We start from the raw sequence: 21601 nt of genomic DNA on the forward strand, positions 1-21601 counted from the left end.
CATGTGGGGTGTGCTAAACATCGTGGTCAAAGGCAGTGAGCGTCGATGAGTATCACTGCACGCCTTCCTGCGTCTGGACAGATACTGCAACACGGGAGACATCGCTGCGGCTGAGCTGTGACGTAACAGGGTACGGTCTCCTCTGGAACGGTGAAGCAGACATCGTAGGAGTCGCTGCAGGTTTTCACTCAACCTGGGGCACGACATGCTGGTGCCCTCGAGTGAGGCGTCGACAAAACTCGGCAACTGGGCAGGACTTCTGGCAAGCGACTCAGGAGGACACTTCTCGACTGGTACTGTCGCTGGGCTATCACTGCCGGCGAGCGTGGAGCGAGTTGTGGAGCAAGTCGTGGCAGAGACGACTGGGCGAAACATCTGGGAGTCGTAACATCATACACCAGACTGCAGTGAGAGAGCTAGCAGTCAAAGTGACATCTTCTTTGTGCAGGCTGCTCACTGAAGCTTGTGACACGAGGCTGACACAGCGCCTGCCGACAGGGCTGGCTGCGGCTTGACGAGTATCATCTCTCGACAGCTGGAGTTATAGCAGAGGTTAGTCTAAGCGTCCCCAGACTTGTTTCTCTACATATAACTGCACTCTGACGGTCTGGAGGTGAAGTGAAACAAATCTCGATGGGAATCGTAGCAGGTACGATTCTGCAGAACATCACGAGCGACGAGCATAAAAGCTTTCTGTACAAGGGGGCTCATACGCTCAGGGCTGAGAAATCAGCTGTCAAACACTGGTCAGGCGGGTGACTAACACAGTGGTGCTACACAGGTCTGGGTGGGCCAGACCTCACTGGACACACGAAACTTTAAAAACACACCGCTGTACATACGGTACAACATGGCTTAAACTAGCAAATGATGCTTTTCTGCGCATAAAACTGACTAAGACATACTAAAATGTGAGAACACTGACTGAGAGGAATTAATTAACACACGACATATATTTTCTCTCAATCTTCTCGACAATACTGAAATAATTACTAGAACACTCGATGGTGACATCATGTGATGTCAGGCGTGATGTCGCGAGGTGACGTCAGCAGACATCTCGAGGTGACGTCAGACATCTCGAGGTGACGTCAGGCAGACATCGTGAGGTGACGTCAGCAGACATCGTGAGGTGACGTCAGCAGACATCGTGACGTCATGAAGTCGGGCAGCATCGTGGGTGGCGTCGATGTGATGCGGGCAGCAGACCACAGCATGTGGCCTGGGATATCTGGTAACTCACGTGGCTTTGTAGGTCTACGTGACATCGGCCACACCCACGTGACGTCGTAATCCACGTAGCTTCGAGTGGCCTCGGGCACTCGGATACACAGCACTGGCAATGAATTCATACGAAAAACAGCAGAAAACACAGCAGAGGGAGTGGGCAGTGGTGAGTGGTGTATGGTAGACGGGTGAGCGTGAGGAGGGCGAGCATGGGCAAGGTGAGGAACAGCCACTTCCTCTCCTCTCCTCTCCTCCCCCACCCACAAACACGTGGAGAAGCTCACACTGGACGCAGAAATCACCACAAGACTCACCTCTGGCTTGCTGAAACAGCTGTGCTGAGCTGAACAACAACAGCAACATACAAGTGACGCTGAACACGTGACTTGAGAAACAACATGGGACACTGTAGCGTGGAGTCACTGGGACGCCACTCACAATTCTCGAAGAAATTCGGCAAATTTCGGCTGGATCCTGCTTGTACCTGTGTCTGGATGCTCAAACGTGCAGACACAACATCCGGATAACTCGTTGAGAGACGGATGCTTCATGTGTAGGGTGATGAAGTGAAGATGACTTCATAACTCTCTTCCTCCTTCGCGGGGCAAACACAACTGCTGTGGAGCACCGCTGTCACCATTTATAATAGCTTTGTTTTGTAGGTGCTAGCGGGGTGAATGATGCGTCTTCGGAGGCTTCTTACTTTATTGATAAGTCGTGGTGGGTTACACAGGCTTGTGTGTTTGTGCCCATGGCCCGGGCAGGGCCATGCCACGAGAGAGAGCTGGGAGTACTTGTGTCTTGATGCCAGGCCGCTGTGTGAGTGAGGGTGAGGCAAGTCTGGGCATACTGAAGTGGCAAGGCCTATAGATGGCAGCACTTGAGTGGCGCGAAATATGAACTAAGCTGGCAGACAGCATGGGCTGTCTGTGCAGACAGTACAGGCTGTCTACAGTGTGTGTGTGTGTGTGTGTGTGTGTGTGTGTGTGTGTGTGTGTGTGTGCGCGCGCGCGCTACCCTGTATATACTAACCTATACGTACTCAGCTGTATGTGAGTGCAAGGGTCGAGTCCTAGCTCCTGTTCCAGTGAATGTGTGTGCGTGTGTGTGTGTGTGTGTGTGTGTGTGTGTGTGTGTGTGTGTGTGTGTGTGTGTGTGTGTGTGTGTGTGTGTGCGCGCGCGCGCGTGGTATGATTGTGATGCGTGGTTAGACACACGGTCGACGTTGTTGGACACACGGTCGACGTGGTTGAGCACACGGTCGACGTGGTTGGACACGGTAGACGTGGTTGAGCACACGGTCGACGTGGTTGGACACACGGTAGACGTGGTTGAGCACACGGTCGACGTGGTTGGACACGGTCGACGTGGTTGGACACGGTCGACTTGGAACGTATTGATTTATTGCTACAAAGCTATACACACGGTTCTAAATTACAGCGTCTTGAAGTGTAGAGGAGAAACTTGAGAATTCTCATTCATTCACTCTCTCTCATTCTCTATCTCTCTCTCTCTCTCACACACACAAATACACAAAAGATGTGAAGGTGGTAGGAGCATCGGTGAAGGAGGGAGCAACGGTGATAGTATTGCCCCAGAGATGATGCAAATGCTCGCCCCAGAGAGTTTGGACGACTGTGTCGATGGGTTTGGGGGCTTGTGTGTGTGTATGTGTGGAGTGTTGCGAGCGGATCTGCGTGTGAGTGGAAGTATGTGAGTGTGAACTGCTGTGAGTAGGATTTGTGTGGATGGTCGTGAGATTATGTGGGTGAGGATAGCTGGGAGTGGGCTTGGGTGGGCGTGTTTCAATGTGGATGGCTGTGGGTATGGGTAGGAGTGTGTGTGTAGATATTTGTGAGTGTGTTTGAGTGGGTGCGTGTGAGCGTTAAGTTTTTTGAGCTGATTTGTTTGGGCGTGGGGTGTTGTAAGTTTGTGTGAGTGTGGAGTGTTGTGAGCATGTGTATGTGTGAAGTGTTTACCTGGAGTTTACCTGGAGAGAGTTTCGGGGGTCAACGCCCCCGCGGCCCGGTCTGTGACCAGGCCTCCTGGTGGATCAGCGCCTGATCAACCAGGCTGTTGCTGCTGGCTGCACGCAAACCAACGTACGAGCCACAGCCCGGCTGATCAGGAACTGACTTTAGGTGCTTGTCCAGTGCCAGCTTGAAGACTGCCAGGGGTCTGTTGGTAATCCCCCTTATGTGTGCTGGGAGGCAGTTGAACAGTCTCGGGCCCCTGACACTTATTGTATGGTCTCTTAACGTGCTAGTGACACCCCTGCTTTTCATTGGGGGGATGGTGCATCGTCTGCCAAGTCTTTTGCTTTCGTAGTGAGTGATTTTCGTGTGCAAGTTCGGTACTAGTCCCTCTAGGATTTTCCAGGTGTATATAATCATGTATCTCTCCCTCCTGCGTTCCAGGGAATACAGGTTTAGAAACCTCAAGCGCTCCCAGTAATTGAGGTGTTTTATCTCCGTTATGCGCGCCGTGAAAGTTCTCTGTACATTTTCTAGGTCGGCAATTTCACCTGCCTTGAAAGGTGCTGTTAGAGTGCAGCAATATTCCAGCCTAGATAGAACAAGTGACCTGAAGAGTGTCATCATGGGCTTGGCCTCCCTAGTTTTGAAGGTTCTCATTATCCATCCTGTCATTTTTCTAGCAGATGCGATTGATACAATGTTATGGTCCTTGAAGGTGAGATCCTCCGACATAATCACTCCCAGGTCTTTGACGTTGGTGTTTCGCTCTATTTTGTGGCCAGAATTTGTTTTGTACTCTGATGAAGATTTAATTTCCTCATGTTTACCATATCTGAGTAATTGAAATTTCTCATCGTTGAACTTCATATTGTTTTCTGCAGCCCACTGAAAGATTTGGTTGATGTCCGCCTGGAGCCTTGCAGTGTCTGCAATGGAAGACACTGTCATGCAGATTCGGGTGTCATCTGCAAAGGAAGACACGGTGCTGTGGCTGACATCCTTGTCTATGTCGGATATGAGGATGAGGAACAAGATGGGAGCTAGTACTGTGCCTTGTGGAACAGAGCTTTTCACCGTAGCTGCCTCGGACTTTACTCTGTTGACGACTACTCTCTGTGTTCTGTTAGTGAGGAAATTATAGATCCATCGACCGACTTTTCCTGTTATTCCTTTAGCGCGCATTTTGTGCGCTATTACGCCATGGTCACACTTGTCGAAGGCTTTTGCAAAGTCTGTATATATTACATCTGCATTCTTTTTGTCTTCTAGTGCATTTAGGACCTTGTCGTAGTGATCCAGTAGTTGAGACAGACAGGAGCGACCTGTTCTAAACCCATGTTGCCCTGGGTTGTGTAACTGATGGGTTTCTAGATGGGTGGTGATCTTGCTTCTTAGGACCCTTTCAAAGATTTTTATGATATGGGATGTTAGTGCTATTGGTCTGTAGTTCTTTGCTGTTGCTTTACTGCCCCCTTTGTGGAGTGGGGCTATGTCTGTTGTTTTTAGTAACTGAGGGACGACCCCCGTGTCCATGCTCCCTCTCCATAGGATGGAAAAGGCTCGTGATAGGGGCTTCTTGCAGTTCTTGATGAACACAGAGTTCCATGAGTCTGGCCCTGGGGCAGAGTGCATGGGCATGTCATTTATCGCCTGTTCGAAGTCATTTGGCGTCAGGATAACATCGGATAGGCTTGTGTTAATCAAATTTTGTGGCTCTCTCATAAAAAATTCATTTTGATCTTCGACTCTCAGTCTGGTTAGCGGCTTGCTAAAAACTGAGTCATATTGGGACTTGAGTAGCTCACTCATTTCCTTGTTGTCATCTGTGTAGGACCCATCTTGTTTAAGTAGGGGCCCAATACTGGACGTTGTTCTCGATTTTGATTTGGCATAGGAGAAGAAATACTTTGGGTTTCTTTCGATTTCATTTATGGCTTTTAGTTCTTCCCGCGATTCCTGACTCCTAAAGGATTCTTTTAGCTTAAGTTCGATGCTTGCTATTTCTCTGACCAGTGTCTCCCTGCGCATTTCAGATATATTGACCTCTTTTAGCCGCTCTGTTATTCTTTTCCGTCGCCTGTAAAGGGAGCGCCTGTCTCTTTCTATTTTACATCTACTCCTTCTTTTTCTTAGAGGAATAAGCCTTGTGCATACATCGAGTGCCACCGAGTTAATCTGTTCTAGGCATAAGTTTGGGTCTGTGTTGCTTAGTATATCTTCCCAGCTTATATCGGTTAGGACTTGGTTTACTTGGTCCCACTTTATGTTTTTGTTATTGAAGTTGAATTTGGTGAATGCTCCCTCGTGACTAGTCTCATTTTGTCGGTCTGGGGCTCCACGCATACATGTCTGAACCTCAATTATGTTGTGATCTGAGTATATTGTTTTTGATATGGTGACATTTCTTATCAGATCATCATTGTTAGTGAAGATGAGGTCTAGTGTATTCTCCAGTCTAGTAGGCTCTATTATTTGCTGGTTTAAATTGAATTTTGTGCAGAGATTTAAAAGCTCGTGTGAGTGTGAGTTTTCATCAGAGCTGCCTCCTGGTGTTATTACTGCAACAATATTATTTGCTATATTCCTCCATTTTAGGTGCCTTAAGTTGAAATCCCCCAGGAGCAAGATGTTGGGTGCAGGAGCTGGAAGATTTTCCAGACAGTGGTCAATTTTTAACAACTGTTCCTGGAATTGCTGGGATGTTGCATCCGGAGGCTTGTAGACTACCACAATGACTAGGTTTTGGTTCTCGACCTTTACTGCTAAAACTTCCACTACGTCATTTGAGGCATTAAGCAGTTCTGTGCAAACAAGTGACTCTGTAGTGAGTTTGTGTGCATCCAGTATCTACAGCAGTTTACGTATCTGTTTCTTTATCTATCTATAAACTGAATGATCTAGATGAACCTGTTAACTCTGATAAATCTGAGTAAGAAGAGGCCGAGACAAACAGGACACTTAATTCTACACCACAGCCCGGGGTAGGGTGATTTATTTCTATTGGGAACTCTGGGATAGAGCCAACAACAGCTGACTAACACCCAGGTAACTGATTATATTAAGGGTATACAATACCGACAAACTGATGATTTAGATACTTGTGCAACACCTGGGTATCTTTATTTAAAGATGTTTCAATAACTAGTGTTTTTTTTTTCAATTCATTACAGAGATATGTTGAAGGTGAAGATAATCAGTTACTCAGACTTGAAGGTTAAGGTAAGGTTGGTCAGGAAACAGGACAAGTGTTTCCTGACGCGGGTCTTGAGAGTGTTTTGTACATTAATCTTGATGAATCTGAACCGGAGGCTGGAGGATGGATACATATATACTGGAGTCAGACGAGGTGCAGCAGTTTAAGGCATCGCCACAGACGGGCAGGACCCACAAGTGGAAGGAAGTAAAGAGAGTATGTTCAACCTATTTGCGAACCTCTTACCCAACTCTTGGGTATGACCTACTTCCACTTCTGGGTCCCACCCACCTGTGACGATCCCTTCAACTGCTGCACCTCCCCGGACAAAGTATATTAGTGGTCATTCTCCTTTCTCTGCTTCAGATTCATTATGACTAAGATATGACTTCAAGGCTGAGGGTTGGAACTGATTATCTCGTCTTCTGTCCTCCATATATAATCTTGGTACTGAACTGAAAAAAAACACTAGTTGCGGAAAAGTCTTTCACATACCCAGGTAATGCACCTGTGTCTAAGTAATTAACCGCTTCTAACTTTACAATGAAAAGGGACAGCAAATGTGAGATTTGTCTATTTAAATATCGATACATCAGATAACTGGTACCAGTTTCTCCGTGGTGGAACACTTTATCAATGAGCTTTCTCCAAGAGATCCAGACACAATAATTTAGCAACGCATATTATATATACGTGAAGAGTTAAATCCATTTGGATGCGTTTACTTGGTTTAATTTTACTTGTAAGAGTTGCAAACTGAAGTTCCTCGTTAAGATACGCTGACATCGTTAACCTGTCTTCAAGCGAAGTCATTTTGCACAAGACGTGGCGAAGGTCGATCCAGCGTTGTGTATTCACTAGAGAGTAGCACTGCTCCTGCAGTTTACACTTGGAGGACCAACAACGCCAGCAAGTCTTGCGTAACACATCGAGGCAGACATTAAAATAATAGAAAAAGAAGAAAGGATGTTTCCACACAGCTCCTCCTGCGACCTCACTCGTGATGGGAAGTGTATTAACCTCTGTACTTGTGAAGTGACCCACTGTGACCTATAATCCTACACTATGTTGTAACCCACCACACTGCTCTCTGCTGTGATATATATATATATATATATATATATATATATATATATATATATATATATATATATATATATATATATATATATATATATATATATATATATATATATATATATGCGCAAAACAACCACTATGAAAGAATAGTGAAATTCCAAGCGTTTCGTGATTTCTCACATTATCAAGGATAATTTCTTGATAATGTGAGAAGTCGCGAAAGCGCTTGGAATTTCATTATTCTTTCACAGTGGTTGTTTTGCATATTCTGGTATCACCTGTTTATGTGATCTTATTGCATATAAATGAGAATGATAGATGCGGTTAGATGTAACCTCTGATCTCGTGATGAGGAAGAAGATTGATGATGATGATTGATGAGGAACATGAAGATGGTGGTAAAGAAACATTGTTGCTAGACAGAGCTCAACAGCAAGAGACCTGCGTGGGAAATAATGTGACATGAAAGACACAACGTGAAAATTAAGAGGTTCGTGGGATGACCCCGTAAGATTCCAAGACTTTCACTTGTGGCGAACAGGTTCTGAGAGATGGGAAGGCAGAAAAAAGGTAAGAGATATGCGCTCGTAGAGAGAGAGAGAGCAACAAGGGGTCAAAACTGGAAGTTCAAAAGTCAGATGAGTCGCAGGGATGTTAGGAAATATTTCTTCAGTCATGAAGCTGTCAGGACGTGGAAGAATCTGGAGAGTGATGTAATGGAGGCAGGATCCATGCATAGCTTTAAGAAGAGATACGATAAAGCTCTTGGAGAAGGAAGTGGACCTAGAAACGACCAGCGAAGCGGAGGGGACCAGGAGTTACGATTCGACCCCTGCAACCACAAACAGGTGAGTACGTACACACACACATACACATGCAGATGTAATTACACAGAATACAAGATTCGTTTTTATTGTATTGTTACCTAATTCGCAACAATAAAAATACTCATCCATACGCCTACAGTAATATTTCTAAAAAAATGCAACATATCTAACATCTAACACACAGTTCATTACCTTTGTAAATTGTGAGTTCATTACCTCTGTAACTTGCTCAGCTATCAAAACTTTGGAGTCCAGTCCCTGGACCAATTATGTACCTCTGTAATCTTTTGACTACCGCCCACAGGATGGGTATGGGGTGCATAATAAACATATTAAACTAACTAACTAACACTCAGGAAGGAATTTTAGACAGCAGCCTCAGAACTGAGCCACTTCGGTGCTCATAACAGAGAGAGCTTTCATTGTACAATGTCTTGCTCGAAGTTGAGGTTTTTATTGTCCTCCAACCACCCACAGATGCCCCAGCTTGTGGTGTGTAGGCGGGTTGAATGTCAGTACGTCAAGGTCCAGCCACCGATGTGGGGGAAGGAAAAAAAACTGGCAGGAAATGGCAGAAATTGTACACCAAATCCAGTCATTCCTGGAGTGGAACCACAGTCGATGGCCTCCACTCCAAACCAACAGATACAGATACTAATGCCGGAAAAAAAATCCCCCCCCCCAGTACCAACAATACCACCAGTCCGATGACATTCTTCTTTGCAAATATACAGGGTCTAAAGCCAGCAACAAACAAAATACCTTTCATCCGTGGACTGCTTGCAGAGGCAAAGGCAATGTTCGCGGCTTTCACGGAGACCCACATAAAGGATCACTTAGACAACGAAATATGGATCCCAGGTTACAACCTATACAGATGTGACAGAGTGAACAGGCAAAAGGGGGGGGGGGGGGTTGGCCTGTACATTGCAGAGTCACTTGTTTGCACAGAACTGCTTAATGCCTCAAATGATGTAGTGGAAGTTTTAGCAGTAAAGGTCGAGAACCAAAACCTAGTCATTGTGGTAGTCTACAAGCCTCCGGATGCAACATCCCAGCAATTCCAGGAACAGCTGTTAAAAATTGACCACTGTCTGGAAAATCTTCCAGCTCCTGCACCCAACATCTTGCTCCTGGGGGATTTCAACTTAAGGCACCTAAAATGGAGGAATATAGCAAATAATATTGTTGCAGTAATAACACCAGGAGGCAGCTCTGATGAAAACTCACACTCATACGAGCTTTTAAATCTCTGCACAAAATTCAATTTAAACCAGCAAATAATAGAGCCTACTAGAATGGAGAATACACTAGACCTCATCTTCACTAACAATGATGATCTGATAAGAAATGTCACCATATCAAAAACAATATACTCAGATCACAACATAATTGAGGTTCAGACATGTATGCGCAGAGCCCCAGACCGACAAAATGAGATTAGTCACGAGGGAGCATTCACCAAATTCAACTTCAATAACAAAAACATAAAGTGGGACCAAGTAAACCAAGTCCTAACCGATATAAGCTGGGAAGATATACTAAGCAACACAGACCCCAACTTATGCCTAGAACAGATTAACTTGGTGGCACTCGATGTATGCACAAGACTTATTCCTCTAAGAAAAAGGAGGAGTAGATGTAAAATAGAAAGAGACAGGCGCTCTCTTTACAGGCGACGGAAAAGAATAACAGAGCGGCTAAAAGAGGTCAATCTATCTGAAATGCATAGGGAGACACTGGTCAGAGAAATAGCAAACATCGAACTTAAGCTAAAGGAATCTTATAGGAGTCAGGAATCGCGGAAAGAACTAAAAGCCACAAATGAAATCGAAAGAAACCCAAAGTATTTCTTCTCCTATGCCAAATCAAAGTCGAGAACAACGTCCAGTATTGGGCCCTTACTTGAACAAGATGGGTCCTACACAGATGACAGCAAGGAAATGAGTGAGCTACTCAAGTCCCAATATGACTCAGTTTTTAGCAAGCCACTAACCAGACTGAGAGTCGAAGATCAAAATTAATTTTTTATGGGAGAGCCACAGAATTTGGTTAACACAAGCCTATCTGATGTTATCCTGACGCCAAATGACTTCGAACAGGCGATAAATGACATTCCCATGCACTTTGCCCCAGGGCCAGACTCATGGAACTCCGTGTTCATCAAGAACTGCAAGAAGTCCCTATCACGAGCCTTTACCATCCTATGGAGAGGGAGCATGGACACGGGGGTCGTCCCACAGTTACTAAAAACAACAGACATAGCCCCACTCCACAAAGGGGGCAGTAAAGCAACAGCAAAGAACTACAGACCGATAGCACTAACATCCCATATCATAAAAATCTTTGAAAGAGTCCTAAGAAGCAAGATCACTACCCATCTAGAAACCCATGAGTTACACAACCCAGGGCAACATGGGTTTAGAACAGGTCGCTCCTGTCTGTCTCAACTATTGGATCACTACGACAAGGTCCTAGATGCACTAGAAGACAAAAAAAATGCAGATGTAATATATACAGACTTTGCAAAAGCCTTCGACAAGTGTGACCATGGCGTAATAGCGCACAAAATGCGTACTAAAGGAATAACAGGAAAAGTCGGTCGATGGATCTATAATTTCCTCACTAACAGAACACAGAGAGTAGTAGTCAACAGAGTAAAGTCCGAGGCAGGCACGGTGAAAAGCTCTGTTCCACAAGGCACAGTACTCGCTCCCATCTTGTTCCTCATCCTCATATCTGACATAGACAAGGATGTCAGCCACAGCACCGTGTCTTCCTTTGCAGATGACACCCGAATCTGCATGACAGTGTCTTCCATTGCAGTCACTGCAAGGCTCCAGGCGGACATCAACCAAATCTTTCAGTGGGCTGCAGAAATTTCAATTACTCAGATATGGTAAACACGAGGAAATTAAATCTTCATCAGAGTACAAAACAAATTCTGGCCACAAAATAGAGCGAAACACCAACGTCAAAGACCTGGGAGTGATCATGTCGGAGGATCTCACCTTCAAGGACCATAACATTGTATCGATCGCATCTGCTAGAAAAATGACAGGATGGATAATGAGAACCTTCAAAACGAGGGATGCCAAGCCCATGATGACACTCTTCAGGTCACTTGTTCTATCTAGGCTGGAATATTGCTGCACACTAACAGCACCTTTCAAGGCAGGTGAAATTGCTGACCTAGAAAATGTACAGAGAACCTTCACGGCGCGCATAACGGAGATAAAACACCTCAATTACTGGGAGCGCTTGAGGTTCCTGAACCTGTATTCCCTGGAACGCAGGCGGGAGAGATACATGATTATATACACCTGGAAAATCCTAGAGGGACTAGTACCGAACTTGCACACGAAAATCACTCGCTACGAAAGCAAAAGACTTGGCAGACGATGCAACATCCCCCCAATGAAAAGCAGGGGTGTCACTAGCACGTTAAGAGACCATACAATAAGTGTCAGGGGCCCGAGACTATTCAACTGCCTCCCAGCATACATAAGGGGGATAACCAACAGACCCTTGGCAGTCTTCAAGCTGGCACTGGACAAGCACCTAAAGTCGGTTCCTGATCAGCCGGGCTGTGGCTCGTACGTTGGTTTGCGTGCAGCCAGCAGTAACAGCCTGGTTGATCAGGCTCTGATCCACCAGGAGGCCTGGTCACAGACCGGGCCGCGGGGGCGTTGACCCCCGGAACTCTCTCCAGGTAAACTCCAGGTAATAGGCTATTTCATACCTGGAACAGATTGGCGACTTGTACTTCCCGAAGAGGGGAGGACGGATTGATGACTGGTACTCCACAGTCTCAGGGACGGATTCGTGACCGGTAACTCCCACAGTTTGGGGGACGGATTGACGACTGGTACTTCCCACAGCCTGGGGAGCTGATTAATGACTGGTACTTCCCACAGTCTGGAAGAACAGACTGGCGAATTGTTCTTAACATAGGCTGGGGGACGGATTCGCGACCGGTAACTCCCACAGTCTGGGGGACGGATTCGTGACCGGTAACTCTCACAGTCTGGGTGGACGGATTGATGACTGGTACTTCCCGAAGGCTGGGGGACGAATTGATGACTGGTACTTCCCGAAGGCTGGGGGACGGATTGATGACTGGTACTTCCCACAGGCTGGAAGGTACAGGTTACGTGTAGACATCTGTCTACGTAGGTTCAGCTGCTCTCGGGTATTTTATAACCTGGAGAAAGGCTCAACTATAATAGCAAAAACAGGTTCTCACCACCAAAACATCCACTCAGTAAATATCCTGGTACAACATCCTTTACCCCTGAGCGAAATTGTGTAATTAACTCTGGCTTTGATGTATCTTTGAATTACCATATCTATCGGCATTTTGCCTTCCACTCATAGAGCTTCTCCGAGTCCTTCGTGAATGAAGCTTTTGTAAAAAAAAAACCTTCCCGAAGTTCTTTAGGATAGAAATCCCTGATTACATTTATAATTGATGAAAGAAGTCCTTTCACTTTCTTGTGTGTGTGCGTGTGTGTGTGTGTGTGTGTGTGTGTGTGTGTGTGTGTGTGTGTGTGTGTGTGTGTGTGTGTGTGTGTGTGTGTGTGTGTGTGTGTGTGTGTGTGTGCGTGCTCGCTCACCTACATTTATCTGGAGGCTTGTGAGAGCTTCCCATTTACTCCGAAAAGCTTTTTCTGTTTTACATTAAAGCTGAGTGCTGATCTTGTTGCTGCAGCTGCGTCAGTCTTGCTGAGTGCTGATCATGCTGTTGCAACTGCGTCAGTCTTCCTGGGTGCTGATCATGCTGCTGCAGCTGCGTCAGTCTTGCTGAGTGCTGATCTTATTGCTGCAGCTGCGTCAGTCTTACTGAGTGCTGATCATGCTGCTGCAGCTGCGTCAGTCTTGCTGAGTGCTGATCTTGTTGCTGCAGCTGCGTCAGTCTTACTGAGTGCTGATCATGCTGCTGCAGCTGCTGTCTTGCTGATCTGATCTTGTTGCTGCAGCTGCGTCAGTCTTCCTGAGTGCTGATCTTGTTGCTGAGCTGCGTCAGTCTTGCTGAGTGCTGATCATGCTGCTGTCAGTCTTGCTGAGTGCTGATCATGCTGCTGCAGCTGCGTCAGTCTTGCTGAGTGCTGATCTTGTTGCTGCAGCTGCGTCAGTCTTGCTGAGCGCTGATCTTGTTGCTGCAGCTGCGTCAGTCTTGCTGAGTGCTGATCTTGTTGCTGCAGCTGCGTCAGTCTTCCTGAGCGCTGATCTTGTTGCTGCAGCTGCGTCAGTCTTCCTGAGCGCTGATCTTGTTGCTGCAGCTGCGTCAGTCTTGCTGAGTGCTGATCTTGTTGCTGCAGCTGCGTCAGTCTTGCTGAGTGCTGATCTTGTTGCTGCAGCTGCGTCAGTCTTGCTGAGTGCTGATCCTGCTGCTGCAGCTGCGTCAGTCTTGCTGAGTGCTGATCTTGTTGCTGCAGCTGCGTCAGTCTTGCTGAGTGCTGATCTTCTTACTGCAGCTGCGTCAGTCTTGCTGAGTGCTGATCTTCTTACTGCAGCTGGGTCAATCTTGCTGAGTGCTGATCATGCTGCTGCAGCTGCGTCAGTCTTGCTGAGTGCTGATCTTGTTGCTGCAGCTGCGTCAGTCTTGCTGAGTGCTGATCTTGTTGCTGCAGCTGCGTCAGTCTTGCTGAGTGCTGATCATGCTGCTGCAGCTGCGTCAGTCTTGCTGAGTGCTGATCTTGTTGCTGCAGCTGCGTCAGTCTTGCTGAGTGCTGATCATGCTGCTGCAGCTGCGTCAGTCTTGCTGAGTGCTGATCTTGTTGCTGCAGCTGCGTCAGTCTTGCTGAGTGCTGATCTTCTTATTGCAGCTGCGTCAGTCTTGCTGAGTGCTGATCTTCTTACTGCAGCTGGGTCAATCTTGCTGAGTGCTGATCATGCTGCTGCAGCTGCGTCAGTCTTGCTGAGTGCTGATCTTCTTATTGCAGCTGGGTCAGTCTTGCTGAGTGCTGATCTTCTTACTGCAGCTGGGTCAATCTTGCTGAGTGCTGATCATGCTGCTGCAGCTGCGTCAGTCTTGCTGAGTGCTGATCTTGTTGCTGCAGCTGCGTCAGTCTTGCTGAGCGCTGATCTTGTTGCTGCAGCTGCGTCAGTCTTCCTGAGTGCTGATCTTATTGCTGCAGCTGCGTCAGTCTTCCTGAGCGCTGATCTTGTTGCTGCAGCTGCGTCAGTCTTGCTGAGTGCTGATCTTGTTGCTGCAGCTGCGTCAGTCTTGCTGAGTGCTGATCTTGTTGCTGCAGCTGCGTCAGTCTTGCTGAGTGCTGATCTTCTTACTGCAGCTGGGTCAATCTTGCTGAGTGCTGATCCTGCTGCTGCAGCTGCGTCAGTCTTGCTGAGTGCTGATCTTGTTGCTGCAGCTGCGTCAGTCTTGCTGAGTGCTGATCTTCTTATTGCAGCTGGGTCAGTCTTGCTGAGTGCTGATCTTCTTACTGCAGCTGCGTCAGTCTTGCTGAGTGCTGATCTTCTTATTGCAGCTGGGTCAGTCTTGCTGAGTGCTGATCTTCTTACTGCAGCTGCGTCAGTCTTGCTGAGTGCTGATCTTGTTGCTGCAGCTGCGTCAGTCTTGCTGAGTGCTGATCATGCTGCTGCAGCTGGGTCAGTCTTGCTGAGTGCTGATCTTCTTGCTGCGGCTGCATCAGTCTTGCTGAGTGCTGATCTTCTTGCTGCGGCTGCGTCAGTCTTGCTGAGTGCTGATCATGCTGCTGCAGCTGCGTCAGTCTTGCTTAGTGCTGATCTTTTTACTGCAGCTGCGTCAGTCTTGCTTAGTGCTGATCTTCTTACTGCAGCTGCGTCAGTCTTGCTTAGTGCTGATCTTCTTACTGCAGCTGGGTCAATCTTGCTGAGTGCTGATCATGCTGCTGCAGCTGCGTCAGTCTTCCTGAGTGCTGATCTTGTTGCTGCAGCTGCGTCAGTCTTCCTGAGTGCTGATCTTGTTGCTGCAGCTGCGTCAGTCTTCCTGACTGCTGATCTTGTTGCTGCAGCTGCGTCAGTCTTCCTGAGTGCTGATCCTGCTGCTGCAGCTGCGGCTACTTAACGTTACCATTACTAGCGAAGTATTCCCAGTTGTGTGTGTGTGTATGCACTCAAATGTATAATTTCCAATTAGTAATTCCTAATCTGAGTATGTGTCGGATGAACCCCAGCTCCTGTCCCCACTAAAGGAGTGTTGGCGATGTAGTTTCCAATTCTATTTCATATTTATTCTGAGGTAATCCTGTTCGAGCTAACGGGAGGGTGGCCATTTCCTTAGATCAAGAGCCCTCACCCGCATCAAGGTACCTCTTTCAAAGAGATCTTAGGGTATATACTCAAAGAGGTCTATATATATTTCAGGGTATAGACACAGAATGCTTTCTATCTCTCAGAATATATACAATGAGAGTGTATTCACTATTGTGAGGATTCAAGTAACGTACATTCGTTGAGGAACGCTAAACCCTGAATCCGGCAGCTCTTGGGGAATGGGAGGTAATCAAGTCTTAGCCAAAGAAATTAACTCCACTTCTCTCGATCAAGAGCCTTGCGCCCGCATCAAGGGTGAAAGATTCAAGAATTCCTGATTGTTGTGTACAGGAGATGTATTCTTAATGACCCTCGTGCAGTCGATAGGTTTAAACTTAACAATACCCTTAAAGGATTTAAATTCTTTCGAGGTCGAAAATATATTCAGAGATAAATAAATGCTGGAATTATTATAATAAATTCTGGAGCCTTGAACATTCCTGTTACTCAGGTAAGGGGGCTCGATCCTCCTTGTCATTATCTCAAGGAGACTTACCTGTCCCTGCGTCTCCTGAAGCTGAACTCACCTGAGCATAATTAGATGATCAAGTCCCAGAAGAGGGGGTCACCTTCGCCCCCGCATGCTTCTCACAAGGGATGTAAAAATGATAATCAATGTGACACAGGCGCCGGGAGCGTGTCTAGCACACCACTCCCTCTGAACAGTGAAAGTGTACTGATGATGAAGCCCAGCACTGTGTGTGGCAGCTGCACCGCCAGCGGTAGGATGAATATACTTCATTTCCTCACATTTCATGAGGAATTTACTTAATATATATATGATTTAATGTCGTATATGCTTCATGTTGATCAGTACACCTACGAGTTTCAGCAGTTTGTTTGATAATTGAGTATTTTGAAAAGTGTGTGCAAGGCAGTACCAGATGCCACACACCACTAGCAGGTAGCAACGATAATCAACAGGTGTTTAAAGAGAACGGGAAATGGATCTTTAAATCAACCAGATACAGAAGATCATCAAACTTGTGGGAGCTGGAAAGTAGATAACTGAGTGTCAGCCGACTACTGTTTGTCGTATCCAGGAAAATGCTGTGCTAGAAACTCAAGACTCGGTAGAAGTTACGTCCTGGACAAAATGCCGTGAATAAGAGAACTCCAGACATATTGTATCATTCAGGTCCTGAGTATGAAGTATCCCTAGAATACCGTATACATGAACGCTTTGTAAATATCCAGATGTGCATATAATTCTTGATGTATATTCACTGGAGAAATCGTTCATTTACAAGTGGAGGGGTATATGTCTCAGTATATATATATATATATATATATATATATATATATATATATATATATATATATATATATATATATATATATATATATATATATATATATATATATATATATATATATATAATGTTGTGCCGAATATGTAAAACTGGTCAGTTAGCAAGAACTCATTTAAAATTAAGTCCTTTCTAAAATTTTCTCATATACGTTTAAAGATATATTTTTTTCATTAATGTTGATGTAAAAATTTATAATTTTGCACCAAAAGGAATTTAGAAAACTTACCTAACCTTATTATAACAAGAACAATTTATTTTAGCCTAACCCAACTAAATATATTTTAGATTTGTTTACAATAATTTAATACTAAACAAACACAGTGAAATATATTTTTTTCGTTAGGTTCAGAATGATTTTGACGAAATTATTGCATACACAAATTTTCACTTGTCCTATATGGCAAGATGAGCGTTGCTATTTAAGCCAAGATCGCAAATTCTGCCTATTCGGCACGACATATATATATATATATATATACATATATATATATATATATATATATATATATATATATATATGCACTCTGAAAGAAAAGAGAAATTCCAAGCGCTTTCGTGACTACTCACATTATCAAGGAACTATGAACTTAGTTACTTGATAATGTGAGTAGTCACGAAAGCGCTTGGAATTTCTCTATTCTTTCAGAGTGGTTGTTTTGCATATTTTGAAATCACCTGTTTACTGTGATCTTATTGCATATATATATATATATATATATATATATATATATATATATATATATATATATATATATATATATATATATATATATATATATATTATATATATATATATATTATATATATATGTACGCAGAGATTATTTTATCCAATAAACCCATATCTAGGCTTAATGTATTCCTGAGTAGTGGTGTACAGATGATATACAGCCTTACTGACCCTCGTTTGTTAAGACTGTGAACCCAGTTAACAACCAACCGTATACCTGATGAAGTTAATTACGTTTTTACTAAAATATACAAATTAAATCAGTTTAATATTAAGTGCCAGCTGTGTCCATGAGGTTACCCATTTACTTGGTTAGAACAAATGATTTTCTGGGGATATCTATTATTATTATTATTATTAAAGATTAGCCGGTATTCTCCCGGCCCGGGCCTTTTCCAAGTGGTGGCCCGGCCTTGGCTCCCTCTTTAGGGAGTGTCTGAGACCTAAGTCTCCCATGGGAGGAGGCACAAGTACCTCCTCATCTTTGGGACCAACTATCCCCAGGCCTAGCCACAAGCTAGGCCTCTCTGGTCTGCCATCCCCGCCCCAAGGGGGCAAATGGGAATGACAGTCTTATGAGCTAAAGGCTCGGGCTCAGGCACCTACCCTACCCTAGAAGGACTGGGCATGGTGTCCATCTGGGGATATCTTTGGTTAGTTCCTATGATTTACAGATTTTATTATGTAGGTCAGTATCATACAATAGTATGGTATTACAGTAAGAAAAAGGGTATACAACATTGACACGATGATAAAGGAGACAACAGAATATATTATTGACGACTTTTTATCCACATAATGGGCTGAGAATATGTAGGGAAGCACACTGAGGTGAGGTATGTGGTATGGAGGTCATTGCAGTGGTGCGAAGTGGTCATATTATTGTAGTAGTATGAGGTGGTCATGTTATGGCAGTAATGTGAGGGGGTTGTGTCATTTCAGTGGTATGAGATGGTCATGTCACTGTAGTGGTAGTAGATGGTCATGTCACTGTAGTGGTGTGAGATGATCACGTCACTGTAGTGGTATGAGATGGTCATGTCACTGTAGTGGTATGAGACGATCATGTCATTATGATAGTGATTGTAGTGGTGTGAGATCGTTATGACTGGCGTGATGTGAGGTTTGCAGACCATTGTAATTGTCTAGAAGTTTAGAGTCTTGGCAAGAAACTCAACAACTGACAAGAGGTAATTCTAAGATTCTGCGTCTGGATGTCCTCTTGATAATGAGTAGTGCGCCATTTTTATTAATCAAACGGTTGTTTAATTAATAAAAATGGTTGAAACACAGGCATTATTCAAGTCGTCAGTTGTGCTAGTGTATTAGTGTTCGGAAATACATTTCTAGAGGTCTCTTGATGTTTCGGCTACGCATATTTTGTCACAATATATATTGTCACATCCTAGGAGTGGTATGGTTTTTTTTTTATCATAGTGGAGGCCGTGGTGGCTCCTTGTAATCTGGTGTTATAGAGAGTATTGGAGATATACTTGACAGTTCTTAGGGAGTGCCGCATAGCTTCGTTGGGTAGTGTCTTGTCTGAGTTAATGATGTTCTTGGTAGGTCTCCAGACACCTGCCCAGGAAGTGTCTCCAGACTCAGGGTTCATAAGAGAAGAATCTCAATACAATACACAGGCCTTCACAATCTTACACTTACTTCCCTACTTTATTCAAGGTTACAAGCATATTTGTGTTCTTGTGTACGTGTGAAAAGATTCTTTTGAGCTTTTGCTCTGAAGCTCTTGATGCATTTCCCCACATAGTATGATGTATACTCCTGTTTCACTTGCGTATATCAACAATCTTTCTTCCTGGTGAGGTCTTTGACGGAAGATGTGGCCATAGCAGAAATGCCGATGTTACTTCTCAAAAAGACGTTCACAATATTCTTGTGAAATTGTGGCAACAGTCGACAGGTAGTGATAAAAAGACTCGAGAAAACAGAGGACCCTTTATAACTAGAGAAACAATGATTCGTTCACATGTAGTGAACCTTGACTCACGAAATCGTAATGACACGATTGAAAACAAACCATACCACGGGCGGGATTTGAACCCGCGGTCAGTCTCAAAACTCCAGACCGTCGCGTTAGCCACTGGACCAGCTAGCCACAATAAGATTCATCCAACTAGGTATTTTTCTACACCATAGGAAGGTTAGCATAGGCACCACTGTGACCACAAATGCAAGTTTTTACAGACGAATCTCCAGCTAGCGTGGCCGTGACGAACTCTAGCTCAAGTCCCCTGAATGCCGTCAACATGACTCACGAAATAGTAATGACACGATTGCAAACAAACTATACCACGGGCGGGATTTGAACCCGCGGTCAGAGAGTCTCAAAACTCAAGACCGTCGCGTTAGCCACTGGACTTGAGCTAGAGTTCGTCACGGCCACGCTAGCTGGAGATTCGTCTGTAAAAAAAAAAAAACTTGCATTTGTGGTCACAGTGCTGTCTATGCTAACCTTCCTATGGTGTAGAAATATACCAAGTTGGACGAATCTTATTGTGGCTAGCTGGTCCAGTGGCTAACGCGACGGTCTGGAGTTTTGAGACTCTCTGACCGCGGGTTCAAATCCCGCCCGTGGTATGGTTAGTGAACCTTCTCATGTGAATATCCCTTTTATCACTATATACATGTCTGCTCTTGACAAAATTTCACAGCAGTATTACGCAGGCCATTTTGAGAAATAACATCAGCATTTCTGCCGCGGCCATATCTTCCATCATTGACCTCATCAGAAAGTGAGATTTCTACGATACACGCAACAGTGAAGCAAAAGGATTCACCATACCATGTGGGGGGAAATGATGCAACAAGATAAACATTGGAGAGGAGCACATATAAGCTCGTAACCCTGAATAAAGTTAGGAGGGAAGTGTAAGCGTGAGAAAGCCTGAGTAATGTATTGGAATTCTATTGGAACCCGAGACTGGAGACACGGACTCTTTAGGTGCGAGTGTTGTGGGGTGAACAGAAATGAGTGTGGTCATCTTTATTTGTGTGATTCCTGTAGCTTGTAATTGGGGATCTGCATAAATGGTACATTAAAAAATGATAGTTTGCCTTCGTTTTCATTTCTTCATGCTACTCATACCATGGCACTCGTACCAAAAGATGCGTGATCATTGAGTATTTCCTTAGAGCTGTCCATATCTCCGGTCCCAAGTTCCTAGAAGAAGAATACCAGTACATTACTCAGAGCTTCACGTGCTTACACTTCCCTCCCTACTTAACAGAAGAGTGTAAGCGCAGGACAATAACTCATAGCAGGTATGGTCAAATCTTCCATCAAAGACCTCACCAGGAAGAGAGTGATCATTACGATATACACCATACCATGTAAGATACACAACAAGATCTTTTCAGGAGAAACTGACTGGAATCTTTCCACACGTGTTCAAGAACACAAATATACTTGTAACTAAGATGATACCAGCAACACTTGCATCGTACAAAGGACTAAAGAGAGCCATTTCATATACCGAAATAATGTAGAAATGATCTAAGAAGAACCCGACAATAGCTGCTACTTTTAACAGCCTTGAACAGAGGGCTGGCTTCCACTACATCTCCACAACTCTAGAACACATCATTCTGCTACATACTTACTCAAGGTTGCCACATAACATTGCGATTAGATGACCTTATGCTTTCACCTGACCATCATCTATGACTTTTGTTCTCCACTATATATAGCCATGTATTAACGTAAGTAAATTTACTTACATGATTCATTACCTTTGTAACTTGTGAGTTCATTACCTTTGTACCTTGTTCATTTATCAAAACTTTTGGGCCCAGTCCCTGGACCCATTATGTACCTCTGTAATCTGTAAATACCTTTGTAACTTGTCATGATTGTGACCAGATCTACCAGGAGTTCATTACCTTCGTAACTTGCTCAGCTATCAAACTTTGGGGCCCAGTCCCTGGACCCATTATGTA

At 44.7% G+C, this 21601-nt stretch overlaps 1 protein-coding gene across 1 annotated transcript in view; it reads right to left on the reverse strand.

Moving 5' to 3' along the window:
* The window catches only part of LOC128696268 (polypeptide N-acetylgalactosaminyltransferase 1), a 139873-nt gene extending 123605 nt beyond the window's left edge, over positions 1 to 16268 (reverse strand). Inside the window, exon 1 of the mRNA XM_070084762.1 lies at positions 16130 to 16268. Coding sequence (XP_069940863.1) covers positions 16130 to 16137 — 8 coding nt within the window. The 5' untranslated portion in view covers positions 16138 to 16268. The remainder of the gene's footprint in view (positions 1 to 16129) is intronic.
* Positions 16269 to 21601: the final 5333 nt, after the last annotated feature.

Source organism: Cherax quadricarinatus, chromosome 14, assembly GCF_038502225.1.
Source record: "Cherax quadricarinatus isolate ZL_2023a chromosome 14, ASM3850222v1, whole genome shotgun sequence".
Classification (NCBI taxonomy): domain Eukaryota; kingdom Metazoa; phylum Arthropoda; class Malacostraca; order Decapoda; family Parastacidae; genus Cherax; species Cherax quadricarinatus.